This window comes from Triticum dicoccoides, chromosome 6B, assembly GCF_002162155.2.
Source record: "Triticum dicoccoides isolate Atlit2015 ecotype Zavitan chromosome 6B, WEW_v2.0, whole genome shotgun sequence".
In the NCBI taxonomy this organism is placed as follows: Eukaryota; Viridiplantae; Streptophyta; class Magnoliopsida; order Poales; family Poaceae; genus Triticum; species Triticum dicoccoides.
The window spans coordinates 19,201,873-19,223,466 of NC_041391.1; the positions used below are offsets into that span (position 1 = coordinate 19,201,873).

At 46.6% G+C, this 21,594-nt stretch overlaps 3 protein-coding genes across 10 annotated transcripts; 1 reads left to right on the forward strand and 2 right to left on the reverse strand.

Annotated features, from left to right (window-relative positions):
* The first annotated feature begins 1,956 nt into the window (after positions 1-1,956).
* Positions 1,957-4,614, forward strand: LOC119325108 (mitochondrial inner membrane protease subunit 1-like). 5 transcript variants are annotated; one of them, XM_037598850.1, is made up of 5 exons: positions 1,957-2,151; positions 2,243-2,467; positions 2,650-2,760; positions 4,001-4,052; positions 4,132-4,614. In XM_037598850.1, exons 1-4 carry the CDS (start codon positions 2,014-2,016, stop codon positions 4,043-4,045), a joined length of 519 nt encoding a protein of 172 aa, XP_037454747.1. In that variant the 5' UTR covers positions 1,957-2,013; the 3' UTR covers positions 4,046-4,052; positions 4,132-4,614. The 5 variants fall into 5 exon arrangements, with proteins under 5 accessions (XP_037454747.1, XP_037454748.1, XP_037454749.1 ...); XM_037598851.1 differs by having other exon boundaries at positions 1,958-2,151; positions 4,169-4,614; XM_037598852.1 differs by having other exon boundaries at positions 1,958-2,151; positions 4,173-4,614.
* A 375-nt stretch (positions 4,615-4,989) lies between these two features.
* On the reverse strand, positions 4,990-9,891 carry LOC119325588 (probable methyltransferase PMT17). 3 transcript variants are annotated; one of them, XM_037599322.1, is made up of 6 exons: positions 9,760-9,891; positions 7,059-7,759; positions 6,756-6,966; positions 6,332-6,629; positions 5,772-6,236; positions 4,990-5,510 (listed from the first exon to the last, which is right to left on the reverse strand). In XM_037599322.1, the coding sequence occupies exons 2-6, from the start codon at positions 7,752-7,754 to the stop codon at positions 5,285-5,287; spliced, it is 1,896 nt and encodes a 631-aa protein (XP_037455219.1). In that variant the 5' UTR covers positions 7,755-7,759; positions 9,760-9,891; the 3' UTR covers positions 4,990-5,284. The 3 variants fall into 3 exon arrangements, with proteins under 3 accessions (XP_037455219.1, XP_037455218.1, XP_037455220.1); XM_037599321.1 differs by lacking the exon at positions 9,760-9,891 and adding an exon at positions 9,020-9,416; XM_037599323.1 differs by lacking the exon at positions 9,760-9,891 and adding an exon at positions 8,718-8,839.
* A 5,661-nt stretch (positions 9,892-15,552) lies between these two features.
* On the reverse strand, positions 15,553-20,397 carry LOC119324158. 2 transcript variants are annotated; one of them, XR_005156783.1, is made up of 3 exons: positions 18,979-20,397; positions 16,072-16,155; positions 15,553-15,992 (listed from the first exon to the last, which is right to left on the reverse strand). XR_005156783.1 is itself a non-coding variant. In XM_037597929.1 (2 exons), the coding sequence occupies exon 1, from the start codon at positions 20,170-20,172 to the stop codon at positions 19,015-19,017; it is 1,158 nt and encodes a 385-aa protein (XP_037453826.1). In that variant the 5' UTR covers positions 20,173-20,397; the 3' UTR covers positions 15,553-16,155; positions 18,979-19,014. The 2 variants fall into 2 exon arrangements, 1 of the variants encoding a protein (XP_037453826.1); XM_037597929.1 differs by having other exon boundaries at positions 15,553-16,155.
* Positions 20,398-21,594: the final 1,197 nt, after the last annotated feature.

Sequence of the window (21,594 nt, forward strand, 5' to 3'; positions counted from 1 at the left end):
CCTCCGAAGGTCTGCAGATTGAGTGTGGTCTTTTTAGTCTCCAGTGCAGTTGCCGCCGCAGCCAAACATGGACCTGAGCTTGTTGAAGGCCCACGCAAAGGAACATGCAGTGTGGTTTGCTAGTTGGTCAAACCAACCCGCAAGTTGTTTTCTGCCGCATTTTCTAGCGAGAAACGTGAAAATCCTCAAAGGGACAAGACCCACGATCAAGGTTGTCAGAATCATGATTTTGAATCGGATCGGAGCTCCGATGATAGGATCGCAAATCATAGAATCTTCACTACCAGGATCATAGAAACGCAGATTCTATGAACTAAAACCGTAGAATCATAGGGGTTAGTTTGGATCGTAAAGTCGTAGAATCGTATAACAGAATCGTGATTCTGACAACCTTGCCCGCGATAGAGAAGGCCATAACAGCGAGTAACATCGTGCAACGGAACCATAAAAAAGTTGTCACGCGCCTGCCTTTTTCTACCGTTCACGCCAAACATTTCCCTGTTCAAGATGCATCGCTGGAGCTTGAACTTTGAAGTTTGGCACAATTATGTTTAGATGACCTGGAGAAGAAGCAATCGACCCTCTTTTCTAAAATAAAAAAGAAGCAATCGTTTATCTAGGTCTAGATGTGAAAGGAATTCTGAACAGGGTGGTTAAAGAAACAATAAACGAGCCTCGCTTGACCAAGCGGACAAAAGAGGGTTAGCGCGTCGGCGTGAAGTTTAGATTACACTCCCAAGACCTGTAGATTGAGTGTTCTGCAACGTCCTGTCATGCAAGCTAGTGTTGACCGCGCGCGACATGGTCCATGTTGCAATAGATGACCGCAACATGATCTTTTAGGAGGACTTTTTTTTGAGTCTTTGTAATAATATATTTTTCCTTTTTTTTAGGGAAAAGCTTGTGAACAGCCGGCTGATCCAACACCGCGCGTCCACCGCCTTGAGCGTGTGACGCGTGCCCATGCGTGGCCCGCCACTACATCCTTAGTTTACTTTTTCTACAACAACATCCATGTTGCAAAACTACCTTCTGCAACAACACCGATGTCGCAAAAAAGTGGAGACGTAAAAAAAATTATGCAACAAGACGCGTGTTGCAAAAAAATATGTGCAACAAGACCTCTGTTGCAAAAAAGATGCCACAAGACCTCTGCTGCAAAAAATATATTTGCAACACTAACCTCGTCGCAAATATTTTTTGTAACAAGACTTGTGTTGCAAAAGGAAACTTGCAACACGCCCTCTGTTTCAAAAATGAGGACAACACTAAGCCATGAGATACAACGGATCTGACGACTCACAACCCGGCGGATCCTTTAAAAGGATTCGCCGGCTGACGCGTAGCACGTCCAAAAAAGAAAATCTGCAATACAACACATGTTCGCTCGTATGACACGTGCGTGCCCCACGTGACATGTGCCCTTGACTCCTCGTGACCCTCCTCTAATTTTTCTGCAACAACTCCAGTGTTGCAAAAGTTTCTCCCATAACATAATATATGTTGCAAAAAAGTGAAGACAATTTTTTCAACAAACCTCAGTTATATATAAAAAAAAGTCTGAAACAAGACCCCAATTGCAAGAAAAAGAAAATCTGCAACACAGACTGTGTTTCAGAAAGGTAAATAGCGGTTCCGACGTTTTGCAACCAGCATTCTGTTGCAAGAATTGTTCCGCAACACCAGCCTTATTGCAAAAGGGAGGCGGCGCTTGTGAGTGGGTTAATCGGATGGACATCCCCACGTCCATCCAACGGCCAGCGAGGCGGCGGATGTTTTCTAGCTATCAGTCGGCGGACGCGTTTTTTTAGGGGATTTTTTATTTTCCTTTTTTTGAGAGAGAGAGAGCCAGAACTTGTCCATATCGTTCCCCATCTCATCTACCACATCGGCCCATTTGAGCTTGCGGCCCACGCAAGCAAGGGGTCCGAAGATTACCCTAATAATAATAAGAAGAAAACAAAAGGAAGATAATCCCAATCCGAGCTCTTCTCCGCCGCCGCCGCCGCCGCCATGTCCCACTTCTTGCGGCGCCTCGCCGGCGTCCCGTGGCGCCAGATCGCCGGGGAGGCCGTCTCCGGCGTCTCGCTAGTGGCGCAGGGCCTCTGCGCCGTCCACGTCTTCAGCGAGCACGTCCTCGGCGTCGCCTTCGTACGCCCGCCCCCCACCCCTCCCCCTCCCCCTCTCTCTCGCGCCATGCCCTGACGCGCGCTCTCTCTCTCCCTCATCCTTGTTGCCGCAGCCGCGGGGCTCCAGCATGCTGCCGGCGCTGAACATGGCGGGGGACGTGCTGCTGACCGACAAGGTGAGCCCGCGTCGCGGGCGGGTGGGGCCGGGGGACGTGGTGCTCCTCCTCTCGCCGGAGGACCCGCGCAAGGTCGTCGCCAAGCGCGTGGTCGGGATGGAGGGCGACGAGGTCACCTACCCCGTCGACGCCGGCAACAGCGACGCCACCAAGACCGTCGTGGTAAGCCAGAGCACCACTAGCAGATTCAGTTTCAGAGCATCAGCTCTAGATATGACAGGCTCATGATTTCAGATCTCCTAGATAGATTCATGGCAGCTCTGGTATCTGATCAGCATCAGAAACGGCGCTACCGAGTCACCGATGGTATTTTCGGATGCCTGATGATTGTACAATAATTTTAGGTACCACAAGGTCATATTTGGGTGCAGGGCGACAATATCTATTCGTCTAATGACTCGAGGCAGTTCGGACCCGTGCCTTACGGCCTCGTAAAAGGGAAGATGTCCTACCGGGTATGTCGAGCGACAAACTTCCATGTTTTGCCTCCTCGTTATTAGCGTTATACAAGTCTGATGAAGCTTTGGTGTGCTTATTTACCCTGTTGTAAGATTTATATGTACATGCTAAATTGATTTGGCGGCGTCTAAATATGTGCTCCCTCTGCTCCTGTATATTTAGAAACAGAGGTTGGTGCAGTTTAAATAGATTTGACATCTACTTAGAGACCGAGAAACAGAGGTTGGTGCAGTTTAAATAGATTTGACATCTACTTAGAGACCAACCTTTGTTTTTTCTCATTGTTGACTAGAGATGGTTTTAAACTTAATTTTTTTTTGTGTGTAACTGATTTTTAAACTGAAACCGACATGTTGTATCTTCATTACGTGCTGTGGACATTAGGGCAATTATTAATGATAATGTTTTATTGGCCAAAACAGAGTTTCAAGTGCGTGAGTGTCTTTGTCTATTTCCAGCTTTAATTACTATGGTCTGGAATATTGGCCAAATTACAGCAGACATGTGCTGACTTGTATTATAAAATGTCATTCTAGGCCCAAGATAGTGAACAGTTGGGTGATTGAGTACTCTACTTTTTGGTTGATTTAGCACCTCTAAAAGAAATTCTCCTTCCAGTTACGCGTGGGGGGCAATATTGCCCTTAATAACATCACAATTGTTCTTTAATAAAATTTACCAGGAACACTGAAGCCTGCTTAGATTTTTTTTAGATACCTGGCCATCCTCTGTCTATTAGGCCTTTCTCTAAGCCGGACAGTTGTACATTCAAAATTACCAGGATAAAATCAGAGATTAAATGAGCGTTGGTTTGAACTCGACAAATATATTTTATCAGTTAACCATGTTATGTAGCTACTGCATTGTCTTGCCGATAATCGTCTTCACACACTAGATATCAATTTATATGTGTAATTTTCATTTGAATCTCGTAAGCCATAAAATTATATTTGGCATCATCTGGTAGGCGGAACAATGTTTAGTGTTTGCTCACTCAATGTGGGCTGGGTCCTATCTTGCTTTTGTGTACTATACTCCTACTTGTTTATGTTAGCAATTAGAAAACCTAAGATTTAGGGCCCAATTCCAGGCCCCGTGACTAATTTGTTAATGCATTAAACCAAATGTGAAATGTGGCAGCATCAACATGAGTATCGGGGGCCATCCTCAGGATTTTGCCACTCTGTTTTTCTTGCTGGTCAAAGTGCGAGTACTGACAGGGTTTTTTGTTCTCAGATTTGGCCACCGTCAAGGATTGGTTCGATTGATCCAAAGGAGTAGGACACAGGTAAATGGAAGTTTTCAAAATTCCCGGTCATCCCTTTTCTGCACGTTAATTTACCTTTTGCCATTTTTCCCACAACCATCCAAGTCAGAGGATAAGCGACAGTTCATACGATGCAGCCAGGCCCTGCATTTGTTGGTGCATCTTGATGTCTACCATTTGATACTTCACAATTTTGGTCCTTGCCCCCCGGAAGCCAACCCCGTTCAGCGAATCTATGGCATGATTCAGTTGCTGCGTCTCATGTGCCGTAACTTATGGTCTGTGATGCTTGTAAAGTGAACTAACCCGACGAAACTACAAGTTCCGGGCATGGCTGAGATCAGCTATCGTCTTGACGTTGAGATTGTATTGAACTTTTTTCTAGTCCTGGACCAAAGCTTGATGAGTTGCGCATTGTATCATTTGCTTATTATTAAGGCCGTTTTAAGCGGAAGGAATTGCGTTATCGGCGAGTGTTATGGATGAGTGATTATTTCAGTTCAAGCCATTTGAGCAGAACTAAGTTACTCTGGAAGAAAATAGGCCCGTGGGCAAGCCGTGAATGTGGATGTATTTCCGTTAAGCAATTGATGATGGAAAGGGGTGATGTCCGGTTGAAAAAAATTGTTCTTGAAAAACCTAAAACAGCCCTTTATTGAACACCTGTTTATGGGCCAAGTTAATGCTCAATCGCCCTCTTCTGCTATTATTGTGATGACTCCAGATTTGAGAATTCAAAACAAGACCAAACCATGATTAGTCATTCAGATCAAAAAGAGAAAAGATCATGCCTGGTTTCTCGAAAAACCAAATCGCACCCCATGTCGAAAAAGAAGGAAAACTCAATCAAACCCTAAATTCACTAAAGATGAATTACACACGCAGATTAGATTCTGCAACCACATTCTATGAACTCAAAAGACACAGAATTTTGCCACCATATCACTACACAAGCACACTCGGTAAAAAGACCTATTTTTCCAGTAAGTCAATCTTAGTAGTACAGTACATAGTAACAACCTCTGCTCGTACAAGCTAAAAGAAAAAACCTATGCTCTGCTCGACGTATTTTTTTGGTTTCCATTTCGACCCGAACTACAAAGAATTACACAAAAAAAGGCAAGAGAAACACACACTGCTTACTACACACACACACACACACACACACACACACCGAGATGGCGAAACCGACGCCATCATCGCGTCGCGGTCGGTCACCGGACAAGCCATTTCGGAGCTCAGAGAGCCGCAGCTCAGCTGTGCTCCGACGGGTCGGCTGTCCAGTACGTCTTGACCGCGACAAGGACCTTCTCCTGGTTGAAGGGCCCGTCCTCGTGGTCCAGGATGCGGCTGTCCCACCGCATCCGCTTGGCTATGGCCTGGACCTTGGTGAGCACGTCGACCGTGTCGCGGATGATCGCCGTGCCCTCTGGCCTCAGTATCCTGTCCATCTCCAGGAGGATGTCCGTTATGTCGCACCTGCAAAGTTTCACCAATGTTTAACAAAGTTCAGCAAAATGTATGCATGCAGTTCAGCAAAGTTCATCAAAGCCCATCCCCAGGAGGATGCCAGGTTATATCTTCCCAGAATCAGTAACAAAAATCCGCGACAGAACTATAACACGTTTTTGATAACGGCACGGTGATGGAACAATGGAGTAATCGTAAGTAGAACCGATCAAGGATCACCAACTAACTAAAATAGATAGATACTGAAGAAACATGCAGGTTTTTCCTTACCTGTCCTGGTAGATGCTGAACAAATTGTCGGCGTGCAACAGGTCGTAGGTCCTCGGGTACGTCGAGAAGGCTTCGCACCAGTCCTGGTAGGTGCCGATGAACCCCCGCTCGTAGATCGCTCCGAGGGTGTCCTTGTCCGAATTGACCGGGACGACGTTCATCACCCACACGGGGTACTTGACCAGGGAAGCGGCGAAACCGCCCAGGTTCGCGTTCATGTCCATCACATTCCTGTACCGCCCCTGCGCTATGGGCGTCGTGCGTTTGTAGTACGCCAGCCTCTTCTCCCAAAGCTTCATGTCCTCCTCAAACTTCTTCTCGTCTATCCCCGGAATCGTGCCCCTCTTGACCCTTGGGGGCACCGTGAGCGCCCTCTTTGGCCATCTCGCGACCTCTCCGCCGGCGATCGATCCCTGGTTGCTCACTTCAGGCAATGGGGTAAGACAGGATTCCATCTTCTTGTACCTATACAAAACAGTATGATGATAAAAAAAAAATCAGAGCAAGACAGACAGATGATTACCAACAGTATGATAACAATTCGAGAAGCGATTTAATACCAGGCAGCATCAGGGTTGTCACTCTTGCAGACATGGGGTATCTTATGCTTCTTTTTTATGTCGGCACACTCAAGGTGGTTCTTGGGCTTCTGCCAGATGGAGAGGTCCTCCTTCTCGGCCACCTTATTCCAGCAAAGGCTCCTCGCGACATCCTCAATCTTGTCTTGCTCCCGCCTGAGGTCTTCCTCGGCCCTCTTCCACCCATTGTGGTGCGTCTTCCAGTTGATTGGAGGGCCCGAGTGAATCCAGTAGCCCCCTGGCCTTAGAATCCTATCGATCTCGGCGAGGTACAGTCCATCTAACGATTTTTTTTTATTTACAACATCAGTCAATCAGGCAGCTCACTTTTACTCAAGAACAGCTTGAAAAGGATAAGGATAATAAGCTACATATTGGAGAAATTTCAGATGTATGAAGTGCTCACCATGCCCTCCCCAAGGAATCAGACAGCGCGAACAATGAGCCAGATCAAATGCCCTAGATGGATAAGGCAACCGTATTGATCCCATCACGCCGAGGATGGCAGGCACACCGCGTTCCAGTGCAAATTGCACCTGAGCTTCGTGTGTGTCCCTCGGCGCAAACGACACGGTAATGATGTTCCTCTTCAGCAAGTAAGCCCCAAAGCTAGCAACCTTCATCCATAATACAAAAGCATCAGCATCGTAACGACATACATAAACCTGAAGTCTAGAAGATTTCTCCAACAAGATCTTTCTTCTCTTACCCCGCAGCCCGTGTCGATCGCCGTCCTGATCCTCCCATCCGACAACGAGATGAGCTTACTGATTTCATCAATGTACGCGTCAGCGCCATGGGGAAACATAGTGCCACCACCGGGGAACCGGAACTTGTTCCCCTCCACCCGGATCCAGTTCTGCACGGCCTTCTCGATGCTGAGCTCCTTGTGAGGGATATTGTCAAACCAAGCGACGTCCCTGCTCTCCGGCCACCTGAAGGGGTTCTTGTACTTTGGCGGCGCCGGAATGAGGCATCGGATCTGCTCGTCCTTGCCCGGGCAGTGCCTCTCACGGTATATCAGCATGTCCCGGTCAAACAGACGGCCACGTTTCCGGTCCTCGCATGGCGTGTACTCGCTCTGATTGAGCGGGCACGCAGGGAACTGCTGCACCGCGGACTCCGTGTTACTGAGGTTCAGCTGGTGGTGCGCATCGAAATCGAGCACGTTCTCAGACGCGGGCGCAAAAGACGGCACCGACCCGTCTCTCTGCGCCACGGTATCACAGTCAACCCGGCTTATTGCCGAATCAGCCACAGGGTTCGGCATGGTGCTGTTCTGCCATGCCCCGAGCACGTAGAAGGCGACGCAGAGCGCGCTCACCACAAGTACGTAGGTGAGACGCTGCTTCTTGGATTCTTGCAGATGCTGGGCTTTAGGAGATGCTGGGTAATCTTTAGCCATGGCTCCTGCAAATTTGGAGAACGAGTGAGTGTTAGTACGGTGGCTTCTGAACTAGATAGAGCAGCAGTCAACTTCAGGTTTACAGTGAATTACAAAGCAAAAAGTAAAAGTATTAGCTACTGTAACTCATATGCATTGCGACATTCAAGTTCAGATATACACACCGAACATTTGACCAGTTACCTCTGAAGAAAACATACACTGACTATCACAGACAAAGCAAACAGCTATTGTGAACACTAAGTCATGGTCGTGTGCGCTGAAACAATTACAATAAAAATAAAAATAGAACACAACAGTCATTTACGTGTGTGTGCTATACATATACATCATCAGGTACTGTAACAGAACATAGGCGCAAATTACAAAGGCTGACAGAGCGACGGATGAACCGTGAAGATAAGCTTGAAAGATGATCAACAACTGCCGCAGAGATACTATTGAAACTACAATGAACCGTGAAGCAAAAATTCAGAACATCAGAGACAAAACTCTGTTTTCCTGAGAGCACAACTAGGCAATAGAACCAGTGGAGATACAGGGGGAGGAAATTGTATCACCCGGCATACGTAGACGGAAAATCGTCAGAAATAACAGCATTGCAGGGCTTGAAGATTGCGCCCAACTACACACCGCCCAACTACACACCAAAAATACAACTGCTGGAAGAACCGTAAGAGATCTCTCCTCCGTCTCTAGACGAACAGAGCAAAAAACTATCCAAGCACACAAGAACAGAGCCAAGAAAAAAATCTAGTCCGGATCTCGATCTCAGCCCATGAATTGCCTAACGCATTGCATGGAACAGAGTGCATGCACATCAGCACACGCGCACACACATAGGCGAAGCATCCTCGCCGCCCCGGCGTCCCCGCGCATCGGCCTCCGGCAGCCGCCGACGAACAAGAAAAAGCGGGCACGGATCAGGCATAAGCATCAGCATGAGCATCGGCGCGGACGTACCGAGATTTGGGTTGCGGGGGAACCGGGCTCGGGGAGCGCGGACAGACGCAGCGAAAATCGCAACCGACGGGATGGGGCAGATCTGGGGCGGAGGAGGCAGCGGCTCTCCGCAACGGAGGGAGATGGGGGGAGAGGAGGGCCGCTACGCGTAAATAAATCCTAGAGCGCTTATATTGCAAGAAAACGGAGCGAAAATGGCGAGGCGGAGCCACCGCCCGCCGGACCACCGGATCCGCTCGCCACCCACACCACGCAAAGAAAGAAAGGAAGAAGGAAAGAAAGAGTAGGGCGAGCCGGCAGACCTGTCCGTCGGGAAGAAGCCGCGCTCCTCTGCTCTCCTCTCCCGGGTAGGAGCTCAGCGCGCCGGGACGGAAGAAGAAGGAGGAGGAGCGTCTCCGGTGAGCCCGAGCTCCGGTCCGGGCAGCGAGGCGCTATTTATTCACGCGACGAGAGCGAGCTCTTCAACGACGGCGAGCGGGGCGGGCAGGCGAGCACTCTCAGCGGTGGGGAGTGAAGTGGTGTGATGCCAAACACCACCCAGGGCCAGGGCAAAGAGACCAGACCAGACCACCATGGACCATGCCGACACAGAGGAATAAAACGGGGGTGGTGTGAAACGAAAAGGGATTGGGGACGAAAGGAGGGACGGAGGGAGGGCCCCTCCGCCTCCGCCTGTCCTCCGTCACATGGGCGGGGCCGTTGGTTGCTTGCACCGACGAAAATGTCCTCCCCGGCGGATTTCTTTGGTCCCCAAACGGACTGAGAAAGAAGATGACCCGAAACCGGCCGCCGCTTGCAAATTGCTACTCCTTCTTGGCATTGGTTTCTGAAAAAAAGAATCTCCTTTTTCCTTCTCTTGACGATTCAAGGATCTAGCTTGGATTCCTTTCATGCGCTTTTCTTCCTACATCTCATTATACTCGCTCCGTCCGTCTCATAATATAAGAGTGTCTTGAAAAACCATTGAGTTTTTCAAGACTGCAAGCACACGAACCAACGCCCGCGCGTTCAAAAAACGGACGATGACACAATATGGATTTACCTTCACCAGGGCAAAGATCTCGTTCCCCCCTCGTGTCGCCCTCGCGGATTCGCCCGGCCTTGCCCGATCTACCATTGATCTCGGCAGCTTCACCCGCCTTGCCGCTCCCACGACGACGACGACGCCTCCTCGCAATGCAATTACAATTACAATTACAGTGGAACCAAAAGGCTCTCCTTTTGAGCCATTCCTTTTATTTATCCATCTCCCCGCCGCGGCAGCTCCTGTTTTCCTCCTTGTTTCCTGCCTAAATGGAGTGGACAGGATTTGGTCAATGGTGACAGCGCAGGCACCACACACGTTTTGGGGGGAACAGGTTATGGGCCGTCCGTCCATTTGAGAGCTCACGGCATGCTACAGCTTTTCCTTCTTCTTTTCTTCACTTGGAAAAAATACATTTACTGCCTTCACAGTCCGTGGAAATGGTGGTACTGCTTTCATGATGCCATGCTAGAAAGAGGTGCAATGTACCTAAAAAAAAAGAGGTGCAATGAAAATGCATGGCCACATGTCCACAGGGCACCGGCATTGATGCAAACATATGTCACATGTCCCCCTCAATTTTGGTCTATTTCTTGGAATTTTTTTTGGGAAGAATACAATGTTGTGTTTCTTCTAGAAGACATGCTTGTTTCTTCAAGAAGACATGCTTCCAACGCATATTTGTCAGTTTAAATTACGTAACGAGAAAATGGCACTAGAGAAGCGAAGCTATTTTTTTCGTGAAATGATGATATTGCTTGCCTCCATCGCAGAGATCACTGAGTCAAGCAATGATATCTAAAGCGCGCTTTTACCTTCGAAATTTCCCTTTTTATCTCTTTATCTCTTACGCCGCTATTGATTTTCAGGTGAAATTGTTAGAGGCCGCGATTGAAGATCCATAGCTTTGGATCTGAACAAGACCCAGCTAGATTGATTCAGAAGCGTAGCACCATACATGCATTCAGGGGCGGACCCAGGAAAATAATTGAGAGGGGGCAAAAATATATGGCCATATTCATAAACCAACAAGGCAAAAACATCCATGTAAACTAAAATGCAGAGATAATCTCTTTATTATCCACATGGTAACCAAGTTCATTGAAAAGTAAAAAGGAAACTAAACATTTGAGATACAATATCTTGTTATGAAGTTGCAAAAGAGCACATTGACACATTGTTCTAACACTCTAATCTACAACCTGCAACAACAATAAAAAACATGATCCAAATTGAGAGGAAGTGCAAATGTTGAAGGCCGGTATTAAAAAAGGCAAGAGCTTTAGGAAGAGCATTACCTTCCGTTTCATCCCACGATGGTCTTTCAACGCATGAAAACATTTAACTATCACTTCATTTGGAATTTCGTTCCACAATTCTTTTTCTGCAAAGCAGATAAGGTTACGGTTCATGAATTTTTTACTATTGCTATCACCTACATGAGTCACAAATCTTTCTGGCTTGTTCCAATTGCGAAAGCCATCTACTAAAAATGCATCATGCCCATGTTTGTTACCTTTGATGTTGTCCCTGAATAAATAGCAACACAAGCAATATGCATTGTCCTCCGCCTCACTATACTCTAGCCAATTACCACCATACTTCTCATACCAATCAGGATTAAAATACCTATTGATCTTCCCAATCATCCTTGGCTTAAAAGTTTCCGGACGAGGTCAATGGCCCCCCACATCAAGTATTTTCTTTGCATATCTTCATGTTGATTCGGATTGTAATCTATAATCCTCTTCTTTTTACATGGATCCTTTAGAAGCTTCTCCAAATCAACTAGTTTGGGCATCATAGAAGTTGTTGATTTCTTGAAAAAGCTCTCCATTAGTTGTCCACTTGTCCTGTAATATTAAGTGCCAAAAAATTTGTTTGAACTGATCTAATCAGACAAATTAATAAATTATACACATGAGTTAAGAAGACTAAGATGGTTTTTAACATAGAAGCAAATAAACAAAATGTTTGAACGAAAAAGTTCTAGAGATTTACCTTGATGTCAACGGAAGTTAGGGAATTGGAGGACTGGAGAGATGAGATAACCGTCGCCGTCGCTGTGCCGCGGCAGTGGCAGTGTGCTGCTGCAACGTCGCCGGCCAGGAACACGAGCAACAAGGGACGGACTATGGGGAGTCGACGATTCACGATTGCCGTCGGCGCCGCAGCGAGCCGGTGATTGCGCGGCGGTTTGAGATTGAGGCGACAGGCGAGGGCTTTCCTTCCTTCCAGTCTCGTGCGGGGCTGATGCGTCCATATTTTTTCTTAGGTTGCATATACGTGTGTAGGCAGGGTTCAGAGTTACGCTACGAGCTGTGGCCTTTACTGGGCTGTTTTTGTTACGATTGGGCTTCTAAAAATATATCCAACTAATTAGGCTTAGTGGGGGCACTAATGAATCACGTGGTAGCACTATAACTCGATGCAAAAAATCAAGTGGGGGCAGGCTCCTAATGTAGGATGCATTGCACATTTGCATCAACTTACTAGCTAGGTTACCCTCAGCAGGCATATAACGTTGAAGAAAGAGTGGTGGCATGCTCTCTGAAAAGAGAAAAGTAACGACAGCAAAAGGCAGACGTAGTGGTGACACATTCCTCCTTTCTGCAAGGATTTCTTCACGACACAAGGGTTCAAAGATATCTCCACCTTATCTGCCAAATCTTGTAAAGTTTGTAGCACATTAAAGCATCTCCAATAGTTGATGTATTTTACATGATCAAAAAATGATTGAAATACAATATACATCATCAAGAACGTCCAACTCTAATACATGACGTAAAATAGGGCAGCCGCATGGCAGCCACTCCAACAGATGATGTAAAAATAGGTCAACCACACAACAACAGATGATGGCTGCGAACACAGAGAAATGAGTGGTGATTGTGTGTGCCCGGGGCCAAATTTAACAAGTCCAGTTGTAGATGCTCTGACAATATTAGCTCCCTCGACCTCAATCCACCCCTCCTCACATCGGCAATGTTATGCGTCGCTTCTAGCGACATGTAGCGCTTGCGTCGACCACAACGCCTCGGTCACAGCTAATGGACCAGCTCAGCTGTGACCGAGGCGTTGTGCGCGCCTCGTAGCAAGCTCTACTGGGACGGCCTACTTTACTTTAAAACTTTGGTTGAGACAGCCCACTGTAGAAAACCACATTGTGTAGAACCTCGGTTTACTGTAATGAATAGTTCTTTTCGCAAATCAGTTATTGTAGCAAACATGTTTTAAGTGAACTTTTTTAAAAAACATGAGCATTTTGGCAAATTTTGACCTTCTTTTAAAATTTGTGAATATTTTTCTAATTTATGATTTTTTTAATATGCAAATATTACTTTAAAACTTGAAGATTTTTTTCATGTTTGTTAAGTTTAAAACAAAAATAAAAAAGCCAAAAACGGAAGCCAGAAAACTCAGTAACAACAAAATCTGGTTGAGATACCTTCTGGAAGGTTCCCAAAACCGGAACGAAAACCCCACTACCTACCGCTAAATTGGGCCGGTCCACTTGATCGCTGGTGCGCTTGTCCCTGTGCGAATCAATGACGCTTTAATGCAATATAAGTTTCATAAAGGAAATTCAATTTTTTTTTTGCTAAACATGCTCCACTTTATTGATCATAAGAAACGTTCATAGAAATACATTGAATGTTCGGAGGCTGAAGAAGCCGAAGATGGCGTCCTTTAGGGAGATCAAGAGCAAATTTAGCCGAGCTATCTTCTATCTATCCCCAAGTCTAGAAGATGAAAGAACTCTGGATTGACCCAAAGCTCTCCTCTATCGAATGTGGATTTATAAAGCTCAGGCTTCCGGACACCTCCTATTCATACCCTACAATGTTGCTCTGAGATCTGTGCCACACAACTAACTCGTTACATAAAGAATTCTCTTTTTTTGTTTCTTCAAAATGAAACAATACATAAACTTAAAACTTTGCAGTACAACAAAACATTCTTACTACAAAGCGGGAAAAAACTTTCAGATTTTTTGGTACGACATAAATATACAAAATGAGAATATTTTTTGGATAAAAAACATTAGTTTTAGTATATATATGTTTCACGAAAATATCTGAAAGTTTTTTCCAAAGTTTGAAGTTCATTTGTTATTTTATTTGGAAGAAACAAAAAAGACAAAAGTGCTCGCACGAATCTTGATGCAGAAATGAATGGCTAGATAATTAAGGGGGCGTATGAAAGCCTATGCTTTGTCAAATGTTAACCCTCCTCTATCTATCTGTCCCCAACCGTCGATTGGGCCCATTTTAAATAAACTGTGGATTGTTCCGCAGGTTGGGCCTGGCATGCATAGCCGACGTACTCCCACCAAATTCCATCATGTCGGTTGAGATTTGTGAAAACCTTACACCAGGCCGCCTATTTATTCCAACGAGGAGACACGAGGCGCATCGCATCGGCATCCATCCCATCACCGGTCGATCTCGATCGGCCAGCCATGGCGAGCTCCGGTGGTTTCATGGCGTTCGAGATCAACTCGTCGCTGCACAACTACTCGGCCGTCGGCCAGGGCGCCGTCTACTCGGAGGTCGTCCCCGCCGGCGGCCACTGCTGGCGGCTGGCCTGCTACCCGCACGGCGACCCCAGCCACGTCCCCGCGCCCTTCCGCTTCATCTCCATCTACCTCGAGCTGGTCCGCAAGCCACCCAGCCATGCCGACGCCGGCGCCTTCACGGCCACCTTCACCGCCTTCGCCGCGCACGGCGACGGCGCGCCGCCGTCCCACCACGCGGAGTGCGGGCACGTCTACACGCGGGGCAACCACGGCCTGAAGCGGCCCGGAGTTCATCGGCGACTACACCGACATCCCCGTCGAGCTCGGCCTGACGATCATGTGGAGGGTGAGGGTGACGCGGGAGAAGCCCGGTGGCCCCGAGATCGGCCGCCTGCTGGACCCGAGGCTCGCCGCTTGGACCGACGTCGCCTTCGTGGTCGCCGGCGAGACCTTCCGCGCGCACCGCGCCCTCCTCGCCGCCCGCTCCCCGGTCTTCGAGGCGCAGCTCTTCGGCGCCATGGTCGAGTCCTCCTCCACCTCCATCACCCTGCAGGACATCGAGCCCGGCACCTTCGACACCATGCTTCGGTTCATCTACACCGACGCACTCCCCGACGACGACACCGATCCCCTGGACCTCGAGGCGCTCCGACACCTCCTCGTGGCGGCGGACAGGTTTGCGCTCGACGGCCTCAAGCGGGAGTGCGCTGAGAGGCTGCTGGGCAGCATGTCGACGGGCACCGTCGTCGACATGCTGCGGTGGGCCTGCACGTACAACTGCGCCGAGCTCAGGGAAGAATGCGTCGACTTCGTGGCGGCGCCCCGGAACTTCAACGAGGTGGTGCTCACCGTCGGCTTCATGCAGCTGGTGCTCGAGTCGCCGTCCGTCCTCGACGGCGTCAAGGAGAGCGCCGCGAGGCAGCAGCGCGCCAAGGAGTCTCTTGGTGATTCAGACGTACCTATTTGTAGGGATATGGCATCACCATATCCTGGATATTATTATTAGGCCTTGTACAATGAGAGATGCTGAGGGAGGTGCTTAGAAAAATAAACCGAGTTTTTCTAAAGCACCTGTGCCTATTTCTACAGGAGAGACGTTTAAGCGTCTATCCTGTACAAATAAGCACCGGTGCTTAAGAAAGCCTGGTTTATTTCTCTAAGACCTCCCCTGAGCACCTTGCATTGTATAAGGCCTTACCAGCTTGCTGCTGCTTGATTTCGCGGGCTTGGAAACCCTAGGAACTTTAATAAGTCTAGTAAAGAAAAAAATTTAATAAGGAGAGGCGCATAACTGTAGAATACAGTACTTCTTTTTTATTTTTGATGAGTTGGAAGTGTAGAATAGAATACTTATGTTTCTAGCCCCATTATGTGCCAGCATGTACTATTTTGACTGTCCAGATTTTTTTTTTGCGGGCCTGTCCAGATTTTTTTTTCTATAATAAATCCGCTTTTGCAAGCTCTTCCCCTGCTCTTCTCACCTAATTTTCACAAATCTATCTACCTGTCTTGTAGTATTTGCCTAAATATGGATGTATCTAGACACGTTTTAGTGGCAGTCGAGTTTATGGAAGTTTCAAGGAGGCCATGCTACTGTAGTTATGCTCCAGTTTCATGGAGCTGGTGCCAGGATCTACGTCGATTCCGGCAACACATACATAATTGTAAAATACCTTTGTTTCTTCGTGAGCAGCCAATGCCGTAAGCCCCATCCTGCCGGTATTCTGACTATCTAGATTTAAATCCGCCGTCATTTCGCTTTGCAAGCTGGCATGGCCAGAGTCCATAGTGACCGATCCAAATTAGAGTACCTGATATGTCTCTTGAATGTACACACACGCACACACCAGAGCCCAGAGTGCATCTTCCTTGAGATAAGTTAGCAGCCATCAGACCTGAAAAAAGGCCAAATTTAGTTCAGCTTTGTGAAACGTGTTTTCTTACAAGCCAAAAACCAGAGCTAAGAACGAGAAGCGCAGGAAAAGACGGAGGCATGAATGGCAGGTGAACATATTCCACCACAGTTAAGATGCACACAGCAAGACAGACAAAAAAAAGAGAAAGAAACCTCCGGCACGCATGTGCAATGTAGGTGCAATGAGAGCGGTCCTCTGCTGGTAAAAGAAGCATGAGACGATGCTACGCTACTCTGGTAGGAGCAACAGAAACAGGCGAAAAACGCCAGCTTAGTTCCTTTCAGTAACCAGGGGGGTGTCAAATGCTTAGCAAGGACGAGATGAACGCCACCGGTTTGCTTGGCAGTGTACCTGATGGCAGGCGAACGCCACCCGGGCTTCTCCAGTTTCCTTTCCTCTGGCATTCAACTTGTTTCCTGTGCTTCCAACAAATCCAGAGCAGGAGCCAGATTTCTCCGGTCGCGGTTCATGGTCAAAGCCACTTCAATTAACCCCTTCCCTGACAATGCACTTTCAAAGAGATCAAGCAGGGATGTCTTTCAGGCTCCGACATCGACCAACCATCTCACATATGAGGAATATGTGGCAGCCATCCTCTGCTGAGCGAGCACTGAGTAGCAGAAATCATAAGACTAATTCATGCCATCTCCATTGGTTTAGTTTTGATGATCAATGGCAGACGTAAATGATGAGACTAATTCATTATCGATCATGCTTCAGTCTCAAATAAGTTGCCTTTTAATGTTCGAAATTTTTCTGAGCAGAGTAAAATCAGCTACAGGATATATCTTATACAATGATAAAGGGAAAGAAATCAAAAGGCATAGAAGACCACCCAATAGAAACACATTTCCTAAGCATATTTCCAATAGAAGAGCTGCAGAGTCACTACTAACTAACAGATGGCGGTAAGCAAAAAACAGTAAAATGAAAGCAGATTGGAATGAAAGAAAATTAGTGGAAAGCATATTTACTGGGAAACAATGCAAGGCAGTTCTTTTCCTTTCTGGTTCTCTAGGTGCTGGTTTCAAAATAAAATGAGTCTACCCACACATCCAACGTCCATTATCCTAAAAAATGGTGGTCGGAAACACAAATATATGCATGGACTCTCATTTTTAGAGATTGTAGGCGATCCTTTCTTGTCTACTTAATGACACCATTAAACCTCAGGGCTCAGGAATTAAATTGTCAGTTTCAAGACATTGGCAACGGCCAAACCAGGATATGGCAGACATTCTACAGCAGAAAACCAACATCTATTTAGGCAGAAGCTCAAATGTAAATTACCAGCTTTGTAGGCATGGTGAAAACTCTGTCATGTCATACACGGTACCAATTTCCATAGCCCATTCTTGGTTCATGTAAATCTGAATCTAGTCGGAACTACCCCTCTGCAAGCGTCAGCATAGTCTCCAAGGTTTATCTCAATTCTCATATCACAAGTGTGACCAAAAGTGGATACAGAGTGCACAACAATCACAAAATAAAATTCAGCTACAATACCCGTATCTGAACACTTCTTGCTCTTACCACAGAACTTTGAATGTTCATGGAGATAAACATTGATGGGTACTGACAAATGTACATATTTTTAATCCCTACCAAGGCACGGAAACTATAATTGCAAAATGAATTGCTGGACAGGGAATTAATACTCATCAATGAGCACTACTGTAATTTTTGTTTTAACTGAACATATGGTATTGTTAATCTTGCCAATCATCAGCTGTTGACATTTGAAGTTTTTATGCAAAAGTGTTCTTCTTTTTCTTTTGGACTAAAATGAGCGTGTCATCAATCACAAATATCTTTCATGAGTTATAGCAGGGGAATATTTTGACTCATCGATCTCAACAGAGTGATATATGTCATAGTATGGAATAGTAGAGTGGATAGTTAGCCCTGTTGAAACCATTGAACATGATCACAACACAGAATTGATCACTAAACACAACAATTTGCTACTTATGTCAGGATGGAGAATGGGCCATAGATGGCATCAGTGTTGTGGAAAGACTTGCAGGTCTGCCCAGAGCCGAAAATTGGGCTGAGCTTTCAAGCTTTGCAAAATTGATATACATGTAGTTTCATGATAGATACAGCAGCAGAAATAAATAAATGTAATTTTGTGATGACATACTCAAATATGCAAGCACTGAATAGCAGAAATGATAAGACTAATTCATGTCATCTCCATTGATTTAGTTTTGATGATCAATGGCAGATGTAAATGATGTTTCATCATAGATCATGCTTCAGTCCCAAATAGGTTACCTTTTCATGTTCGAAATTTTTCGCAGCGGAATAAAATCAGCTACAGGATATAGGAACAAAGATAATCAATCTTAGAAGCACAAGGGGAAAGAAATCAAAAGGCACCCAATAGAAGCATATTTTCTAAGCATGGCCTAAATAAATAAAAACTGAACTGCAGATGATGGAAAACAAAAGGCAAATAAATGAAAATGGAAACATAAAATTTGGAGTGGAAGCAAATCATATCGATATATTTACTGGAAACAGATGTGGCACGGTTCTTTTGTTTTCTGGTTCATGGGTTCTGGTTTCAAAAGAAAATTGGTCTACCCACATATTCAGTTTCCATTATCCTAAATGGATGTCGGAAAGATAAATATATTCATGACTCTCATTTCAGAGATTGTAACATTAACACCTGAGGGCTCAGGAACTAAATTATCAGTTTCCTTAGGCATTGGCAACAACCAAACCAGCATGTGGCAGACATAATACAGCAGAAACCCAACATTTATTTAGGCAAAAAGCACTAATGTGAATTACCAGCTTCGCAGGCATGGTGAGAATCCAGTCCTTGGTTCATGTAAATCTGAATCTAGCCGGCACTACCCCTTCACAAGCTGTTGCATAGTCTTCAGAGAGGTGCGGCGCAACTTCCTTGTGAGGGCAAATGAACTTCTCCATGAATACCTTCTCTCTCACCTTGAAAGCGGTATAGTAGTAGCCTGGTTTGCACTTGAGCAATCCACTTTCCATGAGAAACTTTACAACGTAGTACCTGGGTTTCATCCGGCCCTCCAGCTTGTAATTGATAATTACTGACCGTTGAGCAATGTAGGACGGTTCCAACCCCACCTCAGAGATGAGGAAATCAGACCTGCGCTGCAGTAATTCCTTTGACTTCCTCAGCACACACGGAGCCTTACGCAGAGCAATGCTCACCTCAGCGTCTGACCACCTGAACGTCTTCTTCAAGTAGGCCACTTTGGCGGCGATCTTCTGCTCACCGAGGAATCCGACAGCATCCAACGCGTGCCTGAACATCCCCGAGCCACGAGGCACGCCAAGGCCTTCGGCGCATGCCACCATCGCCCCGACGCGCTCTGGCTTGCTGCTCAGGACTCCGCGCTTAGTGAGGGACAGCTTGGTGATATCGCAGTCGTCTAGCCCGCACTGCCGTAGGAGCGCGACGTTGGGTTTGACCGTCCCCTCGATGTCAGCACCGGCGAGGTAGCCGAGCTTGAGCACCCGGAAGAGGTTCTCCGAGGAGCCGAACAGGGGCAGGTAGTACTGCAGCTTGGAAACAATGGACCTGGAGCGGAAGTGGAGGAAGGAGAGCGGGACGAGGCGCGCGATCTCGGAATGCGACAGGCCGAGGCCGGCGAGCTCGACTACGACGGGGGCCAGGGTTTTCTCCGCGCTGGCGCAGAGGAACAGCGGGTCCTTGGCGACGAGGGAGGCGACATCGGCGGCGGAGACGCCGAGGCCGGCGAGGAAGGCGAGGACGGCGTCGGGCTTGGCGGGGGACTTGAGGTGGGAGAGCTTGGCGGAGGCCTTGAGGGCCTGCGCTCGGGTGAGGCCGCAGGTGGAGACGAGGTAGTCGTCGGCGGCGAAGCTAGGGTTTGGGGAGACGGCGGCCGCGGCGGCCGCGGAGAGGGGGCGGTGGAGAGGGGCGCCCTGAGAGGTGGCGGGGGAAGAGAGGAGCCGCACGAGGATGCAGCCACGGAGGCGGAGCATGGCGGCGGCGGCGCCGGCGGAGAGATTGATTCCCTATGGAGGCGGGTGCGAATGGGATGGTGCTTCGGAGGCGGGGATGCGGCGCCCCGGCGAGACAGGTGAAGGCACGGAGGAAGAGAAGAGGAGAAGAGACCGGAGAGGATGGCGCTTCGCCGGCGGCGCCGCCGGAGAGATTTTCCGGTCCGCTGTGAGTGGAGAGGAAAAATGGGGAATGGCGGGTGCGATGCGAATGGGGGCTCCCCAAATTGCAATATCACTGAATCCCAGGGGTCTTTACGTCTTTCAAACATAGTACTACAAATTAGATATCCCCTCCGTTCAATAATGTAGTGTGTATATATTTTTGAAAGTCGGACTTTGCAAATTATGATCAAATTTATAAAGAAAACTACTTATACCTACATTATCAAATATATAAAATATGAACCTACGTCTTGTCTTATGATGAATCTAATGATATATGTTTGTTTGACATTCTAGACGTAAATGTTTCTCTTCACAAACTTGGTCAAATTTTGTTCGGTTTGACTTCTCAAAAGATCTGTATGGAATCATTATGCAATCGGTATAATAAGGAAAATGGCTTTGAGCGATAAGATTATATCACAAAAAAAGTTGTTATACGACTTGTGCTTATCTTGTGATTTTTTCTCTAGGTATAGTACTTCCTTCGTCTTTGTTTAGTTTGCATATTAGAGTTGACTGAAGTCAAACTCGTAAAGTTTGACCAAGTTTATAGAAAAGGATATAAATATTTACACTAACAAATTCATATGATGCGAAAGTACGTTCAATAATGAATATAATGGTATTGATTTGTTATTGTACATGTTAATATTTTTGACTATAAACTTCGTCAAAATTTATAAAGCTTGACTTTGACCAAAGCTAATATGTGGAGTAAATAAAAACAAAGGGAGTAAATGGTTATGCCTTTTTTGTAGGTAGTAAATGGTTACTTTTTTCCGATCTTTTTTAAATGGTTATGCTTGCTAATCAATCCAATCCAAATTATATGTCGCTCAAACGGATGTATCTAATTAATATGGATCAGATGGAGCAGAAAAGTTCATACGGATATATATTTTCTCAAAACTTGAAAGTATGATTTCTACAAGTAAAAAAATCATATGTGAACTACGTTTCTTTTTAGCATTTTGTGTGTGTTCATGTTTCTTTTTTCTCTCTCTCTCTCTCTTCATTCTAGCCTCTTTTCCCCACCTCACTTTGTTCTCACGTTGACATTGTTGCCTTTTTCAGCGGACTCCTACTTATCTTTTCTAACTTTTGCAAGGTGAGAATTGAGAAGGTTATTATTCTTTACTTTTATGTGCATAGCTATCCTAGAGTTACCCGCAAAAAAAAAAAGCTATCCTAGAGTTGAGATCAATTGCATCGTGTCCACAAATCCTCTATGAAAGG

Excerpts from the sequence above, each read along its gene's own strand:
- LOC119325108 (XM_037598850.1), top strand. The coding sequence starts at position 2,014 with ATGTCCCACTTCTTGCGGCGCCTCGCCGGCGTCCCGTGGCGCCAGATC. Across the intron at positions 2,468-2,649 it reads ACGCCACCAAGACCGTCGTG|GTACCACAAGGTCATATTTG; the intron begins GTAAGCCAGAGC and ends CAATAATTTTAG. Across the intron at positions 2,761-4,000 it reads AAGGGAAGATGTCCTACCGG|ATTTGGCCACCGTCAAGGAT; the intron begins GTATGTCGAGCG and ends TTTTGTTCTCAG.
- LOC119325588 (XM_037599322.1), bottom strand. The coding sequence starts at position 7,754 with ATGGCTAAAGATTACCCAGCATCTCCTAAAGCCCAGCATCTGCAAGAA. Across the intron at positions 6,967-7,058 it reads CGATCGACACGGGCTGCGGG|GTTGCTAGCTTTGGGGCTTA; the intron begins GTAAGAGAAGAA and ends TTATGGATGAAG. Across the intron at positions 5,511-5,771 it reads TTCAGCATCTACCAGGACAG|GTGCGACATAACGGACATCC; the intron begins GTAAGGAAAAAC and ends GAAACTTTGCAG.
- LOC119324158 (XM_037597929.1), bottom strand. The coding sequence starts at position 20,172 with ATGCTCCGCCTCCGTGGCTGCATCCTCGTGCGGCTCCTCTCTTCCCCC.